We start from the raw sequence: 13,670 nt of genomic DNA, 5'->3' as shown, positions 1-13,670 counted from the left end.
TTTTGTGCGGTGGCATGGTCGCCTCCCATCTCATGGGTGAGGAAGGGAGGGCCGGGAAGATTTTGTCATCTGACCCTGGCCACAAGCCGGCACTGGGCAGAAGTGGGCAGAACCTTCTGAACCCAAAGCATGTTCCCTTTCCATTCCGCCACCATTTGATGCACGCATGCGCACGCAATTCGGGACGCAGAGACAGACTGCAGGCGTGAAGCTCTGCTGCGCATGCCCGGATGAAACAAGGCCCTGAGGTGCCTGGCCGGGCGGGGAGCTGCTCCGGGACCTGCTGCTTTCCAGGTGAGACAGGGAAACCGGGCCACTTGAGTCACCGCCTCGTCACCTCCCTGCCAGGTAGGCAGCCTCTCGGGGCCAAGTTTACACACACAGGGGTCACGGCCACGGTGTGTAAAGTCCCATCCAGCAGAGTCTGTTCTAGGCAGGGAGGTCCCCTCAGCCTGCCCATCTTACTGCCTGAAGGCAGCCTTGTGACCTCAGCAGGTTTGCTGTCTCAGCAAAGCCAAGGCCAGGAAAAACGGCTATTTCCTTGGAGCCACAGGCCAACCCAGATCTCCTGGCAGGTTTCTGTGGTTAAAACTGGGCATCTGGGACAAAGCCTGACGCTAACTGAAGAGGGTACCCTGGGGACCGAGATACAAGGCCCCAGGCTCTTCCCGTGTGTAGCTAATGATTGTTTTCCAGCAACAGTATTTGCAGACTCAGCAAGACCTTTAAGAGGGAGGACTAGTCGGTGGTTTGGGATCCCCCGGGGCCTGATTGGAGGGAGAAAGATTATGGTAGGTAGGGGTCTGCCTGACCCGGCAGAGATGGTTCCTGAGCTCCTCCAGACCAAGGGAGATGGACAGACACACAACGAATTCAGCCCAGTGGGGGAGTCCTTGCTGCAGGGGCAGCGTGGGGTCTGCTGAAGAGAAAACAAGGCAATCAACCTCCGGGGACCAAGAGCGGCACCCCAGAGCAGCAGGTACCTAAGCTGCACTGCACAGGATTACAGAATCAGTAAGTGTTTGTCAGGCAGAGAAGGGAGGAGCGTGTTCCAGGCAGAGGAAGCAATCTGTATAAAGGCAGAGGAGCATCACAGAGCAAGACAGTCGTGGAAGCTGCAGTTTGGTGTGGCTGGAGCGAGGGCTGCTTAAGTAAAGAAGGGATAGGAAGTGGTGCTGAGCTGCAGACTGAGGCAACATGCTGTATGACCTTGTGAACGCAGCTGATGAGCCAGCCCCTTACCCTTGAGGAACTAACCCGCACATATCCATTGAGCATCTGCTACGTGCTAGCACTGTTCTGGGCATTCCGGACAGCAAAGAAACAAACAAAATTCCTGCTCTTCTAGGGCCTACATCCTGGCAGAAATGAGAAAGATAAATAACCGACTGTGTGATACAATGTCAGGTGGTGAGTGCTTGGCAGAAGATAAAGGGAAAGATAGACAGCAAAATACTGTCTGAGGAGGTGGTGTTTGAGAAGCTGCTTGAAGGACGTGAAGAATAGTCATGTTGATGTTGGGGGAAGATCATCCCAAGCAGAGGGGCTGGCATGTTCCACGGCCCTGAGCTGGAAATGGGCTGCATAGTTCCTGGATCCACGAGAAAACCAAAGTAGCTAGAGCCACATTTAAAAAAAAAAAAAAAAAAAGATTTGGGAGAGAGGGTAGAAAATGATGTTGGGGGGAAATGAATATCCACTAGAACTTAAGCAGGAGAGACCAGGTGATGACCAGGTGCCATCACGCTATGACAGTAGTGACCTAATGCCATCACTGCATCCTGATCTCCACGTCAGAGGCTGGCTTGCTCTACGTGCTAAGCAATGCTCCCCACGAGGTGCTTGGACAGGCTCTTAGTGCCACCTCCTCCAGATTCTAACAGCTCTCATTGGTCAGTCCCACACAGTCTCCAGCTGGCCCTCCCACTTGACTCAAGGGAGTTTTGGGGTCTCCCAAGGGCCCAATCATAAGCCAGAAGAATCAGCAGATACCTGATGCCAGCAATTCACAGGAACCTGGAAGAGAAACTCAAAAGAGGGAGAGCCTCACGCCGTCTTCCAGGAGTTGAGTACAGGGACCTGAGGCTCAAAGCTGCCTGCAGCCATCCCCGATGAAAGTCACGCATCCTGTCCCCTCTTTCCACCTGGGAGGCTCCCCTCTGTATCCCAGCACTGAGTTACCTAGAGAGGACTTTGAGAAGCTTGAGGTTCTTGTGAAAATACTTCCTTTAAAGAAACACGTTCTGTGGCATAGGCTGGCAGCTGCAGCTCTGATTCAGTCGCTAGCATGGGAACCTCTAAGTGCCACAGGTGTGGCTGTAAAAAGAAGGGGGAAAAAAAGAAAAAAGAATATGTTGTATTGAATAAATGGGAACTACACACACCCATGACATCAATCAGGTTTTTCTAGAAAATTTGAATATGCTTTATTCGTGCCATAAAACAGTGCAGTGCATGCAGTCATTCAGTAACTTGCATGAGGTCTGCCAGAAGTACCAGCAGTTCCAATCTGAACAGTCTCCTCCTCTGGGGCTAAGAATTCATGTACGTGACCTGATTTATACCAGCGTTAGAAGGAAAGAAAATAGGGCTGAAGACCAGGAGGCGAAACAGGAAGAGTGGGCTGGCAAGCCCTTCCTAACACCCTTTCTCTCCTCTCTCACCTCCTCAGCACCCACAGCAAACTTTCCAGTGGAAAAAATCGGGCAAAAATCAGACGATGGGGAAGTTCCTGTCATGGTGCAGCAGAAACAAATCTGCCTGGGATCCATGAGGTTGTGGGTTCGATCCCTGGCCTCGCTCAGTGGGTTGAGGATCTGGCATTGCCGTGAGCTGTGGTGTAGTTCGCAGACGCGGCTCGGATCCCGAGTCGCTGTGGCTCTGGCATAAGCCGGCAGCAAGAGCTCTGATTAGACCCCTAGCCTGGGAACCTCAATATGCCGAGGGTGCGGCCCTAAAAAAATAAAATAAATAAAACGGAGACCCCAGAGCAGCAAAGCTAGATGCAGGTCATAGAGCTGGTGTATGGCCAAGCCAGGTATAGGGTGCAGGTCTGGGTTCTTATCTGTTGATGCTTAAAAAGTTACCCAAAGCGGAAGACAGTGGCCACTAGGCGGGGTAGTGCCTGGTGGGTTCAGTTCTGTCCCAGGTCTGATGGGAAGCATTTTAGGTCTGGCGCTCTGGTTTGTCTGTGCACAAAGCAAAACCTCTCAGGGACCCTGAACAACATTAACCAAATTCACCAAAGCTCAACTGATAAATCAAAATGTCAGTGTATTTACCCCAAGGAGAACCAAGGACAAAAACTCCTGCCAGGAAAAGGGGGGAAATGCCAGGCTTTCTCCCCCCCTCCCCCATCTCCATGGACATGGCAAGCAGGGTGGTGGGAACCAAAGGGAACCACGCTCTACAGAAGGCTGGCCCGGAGAGTTTAGGAAAAGCACTTGTCTGTCCAAGTCTCAGTTCCTCTCTCGGTGACATGGGGAAATCAGTCGTAGCCACCACCTGTGGTGATGATAAGCCCTGTCAGAAAGCTCCCTGTCCCCAGCCAGGCTTGAAGCTGCTGCTCACTCAATGGCCCCGGTAAGAGAGTGGTAGCTGGGAATGTCTCACTGCCATGGTATCCAGGGTTATGGAGTTGCCCCACTTCCCCTAAAGAGAGAGAGTCAGTAATGAGACAAACACAGCGCACCCTACCCCAGCACAGTGAAACCCCATGGCCAAATCCTGACACCGTGGTCCTCCTTTTCCTAGATGCTATGTCCCTACTGCAGCCCCCATCAAAGCTTCGTGAAGTTTGCAGACCACCTGGGAGTTGGTTCAAGTTTGTCTGGCACGGTATCTATTTTGCTGTACAAGGAATCAGATCCCTTTAGGAAGGTTATGCTTCCTCCAGTTCTCTCCACAGTCCCCGCCACTCCCTATTGTGTTATATCAGGATACATGTTCTTAACTTAGCATCACCTGCCTGGTCTCTAAAGGCAAGTGAGCTTTCGACCCTCCCCAGCCTTAGACTGTCAGGCAAAAGACTGCCTCCAGGTAGGCAATAATTATCTTTAGCCTCAATCACACACCACCCGTACGTTTCCCAGGGTATGTCGTGGTCACCTTGGTGAGAAGTGGGGATCTGGAGTTCCCGTCGTGGCGCAGTGGTTAATGAATCCAACTAAGAACCATGAGGTTGCGGGTTCGGTCCCTGCCCTTGCTCAGTGGATTAACGATCCGGCGTTGCCGTGAGCTGTGGTGTAGGTCGCAGACGCGGCTCGGATCCCTCGTTGCTGTGGCTCTGGCGTAGGCCGGTGGCTACAGCTCCAATTCGACCCCTAGCCTGGGAACCTCCATATGCCGCGGGAGTGGCCCAAGAAATAACAAAAAGAAAAAAAAAAAAAAGTGGGATCTCCCAGATGCCTGCATCAGCAAACAGATTTAGCAATCATCTCCCAGGATGAGGTGATTTTTTCATAAGGTTAAGTTCATCCACTAGGTCTTTATTTCTTGTTCCTGACCCATGGCCCTATCAAGCCCCTGACCCCCTCCCATCCTTTAATGACAGAAGAAACACAGGGAAATGGCATCACGACGTTTGCCACCGCTCTGTGGGTTCTGATTCCGCATCAGACCTGTGGTAAGAGCTGCCGACCGAGCACTCAGAACCCAGCTGTAGAAGGAAAATGACTGTACTCGGGTAGCAAGATGGGCTGGCAGCAAGGAAGGAACCAGACGTCGTACCTAGGGCTGGGTCCTGAACGCTACAAAGGGGAGATGCAGTGGTTTCCAGCAGCTGCCGATAGCAAATTACCACAAGTTTGGTGGCTTTTTACATGAGAAATTTGTTGTCTCACAGCTCTGAAGGTCAGAAGCTCTTCTCAGCAGATGTGTGGTCAGGCCTCAGGGTCTGGGCTGTAGGGCAAAAATCACTCCTTGCCTCTTTCAGCTTCTGGTGACTGCTGGCGTCTCTGGCTTGTAGACGCACCACTCTGGTCTCTAACTCTGTCTCTATGTCACCTTCTCTGTGTATCTCTCAAAACTCCTTCTGCTTCTTTCTTTCTTTTTTTTTTTTTTTTAGGGGCCACACACGAGGCATATGGAGGTTCCCAGGCTAGGGGTTGAATCAGAGCTGTAGCCACTGGCCTACACCACAGCCACAGCAACGCGGGATCCGAGCCACATCTGCGACCCACACCACAGCTCACAGCAATGCCGGATCCTTAACCCACTGATCAAGGCCAGGGATCAAACCCACAACCTCATGGTTCCTAGTCGGATTCATTTCCGCTGCACCACGATGGGAACTCCTGCTTCTTTCTTATAAGGATGCAAGTGGTTGCATTTAGGGCCTGCCGAGTTAATCCAGGATAACCTCCTTCTATTAAGATCCCAGCTCATGAACAGCACAGGGAACTATGTCCAGTCTCTTTCTTGGGATAGACCGTGATGGAAGATAATTCAAGATAGGGAATGTGTATATGCATGTCTGACTGGGTCTCTCTGCTGTACAGCAGAAGTTGGCACAACACTGTAAATCAACTATACTCTAATAAAAAAATTAAAAAAAGAGATCAAGCATATCTTTGGTCACATAAGGTGATATTCACAGGTCCTGGGATTAGAGTGTGAAAGGATCTTTGGGAGGAGGGGCCTTCTGTCCAGGCTACCACAGACGATAACTTCTGAACTGACCCTTGAGGGTGAATAGGAGTTTACCTGATGGCAGAGAGTGAACAGCACGTTCAAAGGCCCAGAGGCGGGAAAGTCCCAGGTCTCTCCTGGGAGCCCCTAAGCTGGTGTGTCAGGAGGTCTGGATGAAGAGGTCCGGCTCTGCTGGCAGTCAGAAGCAGGACATGAAGGGCTCTGTCCAGGGCCTGTGTTGTATCCTGTAGGCAATGAGGAACCATTAAGTTTTGATTTTGTTTCGTTTTTGCTTTTTGCTTTTTAGGGCCACACCAGCAGCATATGGAAGTTCCCAGGCTAGGGGCCTAATCAGATCTACAGCTGCTGGCCTACACCACAGCCACAACAATGCCCAATCTGAGCCACGTCTGTCACCTACACCACAGCTCATGGCAAAACCAGATCCTTAACCCACTGATGAAGGCAAAGGATTGAACCCACATCCTCATGGATACTAGTTAGGCTTGTTACCACTAAGCTACAACAGGAACTTCCCATTAGGTATTTTTAAATAGCTAGAGTTTGGGAAGTTTGTCCCCCAGAGTTACAATTCCCTTCATTACGAGAGCATCTTCTTTGCCCCAGGTTATGGTACCAGCACTTATGCTGCTGAGAGGAGGTGGAGAAGGTTGCTGTGCTCACAGACGTGGGGTAAGTACTGTGTCTACAGGATATTTAGACTCCCATGCACACCCCAAAAGGGCTTATTTCCTAGGCTGTGAGCTTCCTGTCTTCAGAAAGCCAGGCCATTAACCCCACTGACTATAGTCTAGTACTTCTAATGCCCACTTTTTATTCATTGATTTTTATTGAAGTATAGTTCATTTCCAATATAGTGTTGGTTTCAGGTGTAGAGCATGGTGATTCAGTACTTTTGCAGCTTATACTCCATTATAAGGTATTGGGTATAATTCCCTGTGGCAGACAGTATATCCTTGCTGCTTACCTATTTTATATACTGTCTTTTGCATCTGTTAATTCCTTGCCACTAATTTGTCCCACCCCCTTTGATAACCACAGGCTTGTTTTCTGTATCTGTGAGTCTGTTTCTGTTTTGCATATACATTCATTTGTATTATTTTTTTAGATCCACCTCTCAGGGACTAACCCTTCCTTTTAAAGCACAGGGCTCTGGACCACAGTGACAGTAGTCATGGGGGCTGGTGCATGAGATCCCAGGGAGAAGGAGCCTGGAGAGGGTGTGAAGAGAGCCTGTGAGCTGACAGACCAGCCTGCTGGGGTTTGGTTGGTTGTTTCTATCAGCCTGTCTGTCTGTGGGAAGGTCTAGAACCTCCATCCTCCAGCTTCCTTATTTCCCTAGTGGCCGGGGGAGTAATACCTCCTGCACCCGGGATTTGCGCAGGAAGAGAATTGGAGATTGTACTCTTAAAAGCACTTTCACGGACACTCTCTTACAATGGCCCCGTGAAGAACAGAAGGCTGGCACACTGTATGCGCATCCATCATATTTTTATTTCTTGTTCCTATTACGTGGCTCCCTTATAAACACTGTTCTTTCTCCTGCCAGCACTGCTGGAAGAAACCAATGGCAATGTTACCATGAATTTTACAAACATGCCCTCATTTGACAAATATAGGAAAAGCCCAGAGAGGCTGAATGGCCTTGCCAGAATCTCCTGCCTGTGATTTTAGAGCCGGAATGGACATTTAGGACCATTTACCCAACTCCAGGTAGAGTGTAAGCTCCTTTCTTCAGGACAAGGCCCACACGTTATCATCTCTGTACCCCATAGAGAGCCTGACACGGTCCGCTCTCAAGACACACGCCATGAGGGACCGGCCAAGCTGGGACCCCCTTGATCTCCTGACCCCCGGGATCGTACCCTTTCCCACATACAAATTACTTACCAATGTCCCTGCTCACATCAAGCTGTTCACAGTTCTTATGTTTCTAATTCGTACACCATTTCATTTCTCTCCCCACCAAAGTCCCCTCTTCCAATGCTTGTGGCACCCAATCAGACCCTCCACAGAGCTCTTAGCCCCATGTCACTGTCTGAGAACCATCTCCAAGGAGCTCCCAGAGTTGATCCATTCAACTCCATCCATCCCCCACCCTCCTGTGACAAGACCGACACAACTGCATGTAGCAGAAATAAAAGCTCAGGCTTTAAAGCAAACCAGTCCTGCAGCTTTGCCCCAGTTGAATGTGCTTATGTGCCAGAAGGTCACCTTTTCCTGACACCTGTCTCACCGTCATCCTCACATCAGTCAACACATATGTAAGGAATTTGTACACAGTACAAGGCCCTGTGTGGGCCCCTGATTCGGGCATCAGAAAAGTGATTATTCAATAACTCACCCAATCATATGGCAGACATTTACTGGACACCCACCACCAGGATGGAGAATAGATTGCCTTTAGGTTTCAAACAGAGCTGACAGCAGCTGATGAGCTTCTCTGTTTTGAGAAGGACTGTGAGGCTTTTTCTTCCAGGTGAAGAGTGCTGGGATCAATTACTGATGTCTGCCATGAGTGCAGACAAGGGCACTGGCAACACAGCTACATTTTGTGCCAGGTAGTGCCTAGACGCTGGGAGTTAAATGGTGACTAAGTCCCATTTCCCACTCACAATTTCGTAGTGAATGGTTTCATTCTTTTAATTTTTAAAATTTAATTTTGGATACATGGAAGTTCTCAGGCTAGGGGTCAAATCGGAGCTGCAGCTGCTGGCCTGCACCACAGACACAGCAATACCTGATCCGAGCCATATCCGCAACCTACGCCACAGCTCACAGCAACATCAGATCCTTAACCCACTGAGTGAGGCCAGGGGTCAGTCCCACATGCTTATGGATACTAGTCAGATTCCTAACCTGCTCAGCCACAACAGGAACTCTGATTTTATTCTTTAGAATGGTAAATGGGGCCGATGAATGGACAGAGATCTTCTCAGCTCTAGTGCCCCCCCCGCCTTTTTTTCTTTTTTGGATGAAGTTCCTGGGCCAGGGATCAGATCAGAGCCATAGTTGCAACCTAAGCTGCAGCTGAGGCAATGCCAGATCCTTAATCCACTGTTCCAGGCCAGGGATTAAATCTGCATCCCGCGCTCCCAAGATGCCACAGATCCCTAGCCCACTGTGGGAACTCTATAGTGCCCCATTATTTTGTGAGCATCTGGGAAGCAAAACAAGGACACCTACCTGGTCTGGCATCTGTAAGAGAAGATACTCAACTTTGCCAGGAAACTCAAGGGGGTCTTTCAAAAGGACCACCTCCTCCCTCTGCATTGCTGCCCTGAATTTCTGGCTCTGTTCCATTGCAGATGCTGTTCCCTGCGCTCCTGGCCATGCAGGGCATTATGGGTGCCCTGTACCGTGTGGTCATCACTTCCCTGGGTTTGCTCAGCGGCCCCCTCTGTGACATGGGCAGTGGAAACTACAGCTACCCTTTCAGGACCGCCTCCCTGGAGTGAGTAGCATCTATGGCCATGGGTCAGTGTCTAGTATCTAGAAATGATACAGTGGTGACCACAGAGAGCGTGTGCTCTCAGGATTGACTATCTGGTAACGGGGCCAAGTACTTCCATTGGTATCCATGTCTTGCTCCTCTCTCTGTACCATATCAACAGTTTTGCACCCCAAATCATCAATCTCTAGAGGTGACTGTCCATGAATTAAGCAGTTCACCCAAGGTATTCAATCTCTGACTTCATTAGTTGTGATTATTAAACTCAGTTGAGTACGAGCAAAAGGCCTGACGAGGCACTGTGATAAGAAAAGGGATTGCAGGAGTTCCCATCATGGCTCAGTGGTTAACGAATCTGACTGGGAATCATGAGGTTGCGGGTTCGATCCCTGGCCTTGCTCAGTGGGTTAATGATCCCATTTGCCGTGAGCTGTGGTGTTAGTCGCAGATGCAGCTCAGATCTGGCATGGCTGTGGCCCTGGCATAGGACAGCGGCTACAGCTCCGATTAGACCCCTAGCCTGAGAACCTCCATATGCCATGGATGCAGTCCTAGAAAGACCAAAAAAAAAAAGAGAGAGAGAGAGAAGGGATTGCAAAGGAAGGATAAAACCACTTGCCTATGCAACTTGCCTGTTCACAACCTAACTGGGGAGACTTAACCAAATTCACGATGACTTCACAAAAGACCAGTCCTTGTGCTTCTTACTGTGATTGCAAGATGCCCTTTAGCAATAACCAGCAAGACACTTTGAAAAAATTAAGGTTTCTGCAGGACCTGGAAAGTACACAGAACACCTGGAGCCCCCCAGTGAGGTGGGGGGTGGGCTGAGTGCGTGGGCTTGGGGTTCTTTTACTGAGATTGAGGGTGGGAGTTTAGGGTCTCACAGGCTCACTCTTATCAGTGAATTTAAAATGTAAGAGCAGGAATTTAAAGCACAGAAAGAGAAAAAAACAGTGGCCCCAAAGATCAGTGATTGAAATCAACCAAGATCTCTGAAACAAAAGAGGCTCAGTCATGCAAAGAGGCCTGGCTCTTTACCTAATCGTGAAGCTAGCACTATGTTTATTCAAGGTAGCCCTCTTTGAATAAATGAGGATGCCTCCCAATGAAAGCTTAAGTCAGGCACTTGCATTTCAAAAAGAAAAACCAGCTGTCAGGGTTTACACTGCTGGGGTGCACAAATATCCTGAAATGGCAGGCCCGTGATACACATCAATTTTCCTAAAGGAATAGGGAAAAAACCCAGCACCACTGATTGAGAAACATGCTGCTTCTCATTACCCCTTCTCTGCCTGGTAGAGAGCTCATCCATCCCCAACGTTTAGAACCCTCCATCTAGCCGTATAAGTGATCCCCAAATGTCTATCTCCAGCCCAGATCTTCCTTTTGAATTCCTGACCCAAATACCAAATTACCTCTGCGAAATTTCCTTATGAGAACCTCACATCATTTCAACATTAGTGTGTCCAAACCCTTAACGGCCCCTCGCAAATCTCGGCTCCGTCATCCCCAGCCCAGTAGATGGCGCCTATGAGTCAATGATGCCTTTCTCTTCTTGAGCCCCCGCCTTCCATCCGCCGCAGTACACCTTGAATCTGGCGGCTGCTCTTCACCCAGTCTGTCATCAGCCGCTTCCAAATCTGCAACACTTTGCCTCCACGCCTACCCCAGCCCCCCAGCAAGCATCCCAGTTCCACTTTGCCCTTCAGTCCTTTCTCCGTAGGTGAGCCACAGGGACGGGGAGGGAGCGGGGGGCATGTAAAATGTAAAACTGCTGATGACAGCAAAGAGATGTTGACATTTAAGGAACCTGTGATCTCACTGAGAACTCAATAGATGGGAATGGATATGGGCGAAGGCAATGGTACTAAATAATATATAACTCCATGCAACAGGGCCATTTTCTCTTTGTCCAGCTAGTGCCCTTTGATTCCAAATTTCCCTTACAGATTTCGCTTATAGGCAGTTTCCTCTTACAACGCCCTGCCCCCACGCCCTCGGCTGCTGCCTCCTTCAAGGGGCAGGGACTCCATCTTTCCTCTGGAAACCTTCTCCAGCTATTCTAGACCTCTGGATCTCCTCTTTCTATGATAATAATGATAAATATATTGCCGACTGCATGGCAGACACCATGCTAAGAGCTAATCCTCCTAACCGCTCGATGCTATTTTTTAGCCCCATTTTATATAAAAGGAACCTGTTACACAGAAACACTTGGGAAACGGGGCCAGACTGCATACTTATGCATATATCAATCAATGGCATATTGATTACATTGAATTAAAGTTATTTAAGAAAGAACTGATGCAAGAGGGACACACTGACCCTCTTCCCTGAAAGCAGGAAATAAATCTGTCATGTCGGAGTTCCTGTCGTGGCTCAGTGGTATCCATGAGGATGCAGGTTCGATCCCTGGCCTCGCTCAGTGGGTTGGCGTGGGCTGTGGTGTAGGTCGCAGACGTGGCTTGGATCCCGAGTTGCTGTGGTGTGGTGTAGGCTGGCGGCTACAGCTCTGATTCGACCCCTAGCCTGGGAACCCTCATATGCCATGAGTGCAGCCCTAAAAAGACAAAGGACAGAAAAAAAAAAAAAAAAAGAAAAAGAAAAAAAAAAGAAGAAAATCTGTCATGTGAAAGGTACTCTCCCTATATCTGGATGAAATGGGACACCCTTATTACCAGAGATGAGGAATTTGGGGCCAAGAAATCTTTATAAGCAAAGCTTGTTACTTCTTTAACTTACCACTCCAGGCCCAAACTATTTAGATTCTTCACCAATTAAGCACCCAAACCTAAGTTTCTTCATCTTGCCAATTCCTCACAAATTTATCGTTTCTTTGCCTAAAGAGTCTAAGAGTTGCTCTCATTGGCCTCTTCTTAGGTTTATTTCTATGAGAGCTTCATGGGCATGAATTTAAATTTATTTCTTTTTCTCCTGTTACTCTGTGTTGTGTGGATTTTATTATTTGTCCAGCCATAAGAACTCAAGACGGGTAGAGAGGGAAATTTCCTCTCCCCGACAAGCTGATCTAGAACTTCTTAGTGATGGAGCTAATTAATTAGGACCTGGTCTGTGCGACCTCAGTGTCCAAGCTCTGACTGAACCACTGAACCAACTCCTTCCTGCGTCTGAGCTCTTTAGAGCAGTTCACATCCTAAATCACACAACTTCCCCCTTCCTCCTGTGCTCCCTTGTGTGGCCATGCCTGTACCCACAATGCCTTGCTGAGATGCTGTGCTGTTACAGGGAAAAGGGGTGTTCGACCTTCCCACCAATAGGCAGTCGTGAATGTGCTGACCTTACGAAGATGAGAGCGATGTATGAGACTAGTCTCCTCACTTGCCGCTTGTAAGTAGCAGCTCTCTCACTTTCCTGTCTTTCAAAGCCAGGCTAATTGTCTCCTCTGTCCTGGCAGGAACAGCTACTTATTCACCCAGCCCACCTGGGCCACCTGCCGAGAGCCCGAGCACATTGTCCCCTGGACTGTCGTGGTGGAAGCTGCCCTTTGCCGCAGCCGAGTTGTCAGTGGACCCTGTCTTGTCTTCTGTGGTACCTGTGTCCAAAAAAGACAGGTCGGTGCTTCTTAGAACCCAGGAATTCTCAAGTCATTTCCCCTGCCCTGTCCCTCATCTCTTCCTGACCCCATACTTCCAGAGGGAATCCAGGAACCAGGAAATGCCTTTCGAAATGTAGAACTTGTGCAGTGTTGGTGGAAGAGCGGTGAGCATAGCTGCCTTCCAAGCGGTAGAACTCCATTTGGCACTTCGGGCTTCATTTTCTCTCAGGTGAACATAACTGGCTTATGACCAGCCTAAGAAATCGCAACTGATTGGCAGAGTTCCCCAGGTTCAGAAGGACTGGATTTGGTGAATGCCAATCCACACGGTTCTGAGGAGCTGAGGAAAAGTTCCCCATTGTCATGAAAGTCAAGATTTTCAATCTTCTTTTGCAAGAAGCAAGGTTGTTCTTTCCCCCCAAATGATCTCAAAGAATGATATAAGAAGTCATAGGACTGTAAATAATTTAAAAAATTTTAAGTAATAACATAGTAATAGTCGCTTAAATGTATTCAGTCGTTACTATATCCCAGGCCTAGTGCTAAGCACTTGCTGTACATTATTTCAGTTAATTTTATAAAGCAAGTAGCCTTATAATGCCATCTTAGAGATGAGGAAGCTCAGGCTCAGAGAGGTTCAGTTACTTGTCCAAAGTCAATAAATCTCAGTTTTGAACTTGAGCCTGATTCCAGCATTTGTATTCTTGATCACTCTCCAGTGGTACTCAAACCACTGAACTCGTTCTATGGATTTTAATGTGTTCTTCATCTACCAAAAAATAAAAGGGTAGAGGAGACTCTTTGGTCAAGTTAATTTGTGATACGTGGGATTAAACAAAGTGTCATAGGTTTCTCGATTGCAGGACTTGTCAGAACCTTTACAAAGCCAGTGTGCAGGAGTTCCCACTGTGGCACGGTGGGTTAAGAGTCTGACTGCAGTGGCTAGGGTTACTGCGGAGCATCGGGTTTGATCCCCAGCCCAGTGCAGTGGGTTAAAGTATCTGGTGTTGC

At 48.8% G+C, this 13,670-nt stretch overlaps 1 protein-coding gene across 2 annotated transcripts; it reads left to right on the top strand.

Moving 5' to 3' along the window:
- Positions 217-13,320, top strand: LOC102157767 (transmembrane 4 L6 family member 1-like). Of its 2 annotated transcripts, none has more exons than XM_021102678.1 (4): positions 217-294; positions 6,256-6,321; positions 8,958-9,103; positions 12,519-13,320. In XM_021102678.1, the coding sequence occupies exons 2-4, from the start codon at positions 6,259-6,261 to the stop codon at positions 12,688-12,690; spliced, it is 381 nt and encodes a 126-aa protein (XP_020958337.1). In that variant the 5' UTR covers positions 217-294; positions 6,256-6,258; the 3' UTR covers positions 12,691-13,320. The 2 variants fall into 2 exon arrangements, with proteins under 2 accessions (XP_020958337.1, XP_020958336.1); XM_021102677.1 differs by having other exon boundaries at positions 238-348.

The sequence above is a fragment of the Sus scrofa genome, chromosome 9, assembly GCF_000003025.6.
Source record: "Sus scrofa isolate TJ Tabasco breed Duroc chromosome 9, Sscrofa11.1, whole genome shotgun sequence".
NCBI classification, from domain to species: domain Eukaryota; kingdom Metazoa; phylum Chordata; class Mammalia; order Artiodactyla; family Suidae; genus Sus; species Sus scrofa.
The sequence above is the reverse complement of the archived record's forward strand: the minus strand, read 5'-3'. Positions and strand labels throughout refer to the sequence as shown.

What these genes read in the sequence shown, in the direction of transcription:
- LOC102157767 (XM_021102678.1), top strand. Translation starts at nt 6,259, where the DNA reads ATGGTACCAGCACTTATGCTGCTGAGAGGAGGTGGAGAAGGTTGCTGT. An exon ending in GCTGTGCTCACAGACGTGGG is followed by an intron (nt 6,322 to 8,957) that starts GTAAGTACTGTG and finishes GTTCCATTGCAG; the next exon opens with ATGCTGTTCCCTGCGCTCCT. An exon ending in TTCAGGACCGCCTCCCTGGA is followed by an intron (nt 9,104 to 12,518) that starts GTGAGTAGCATC and finishes CTGTCCTGGCAG; the next exon opens with GAACAGCTACTTATTCACCC.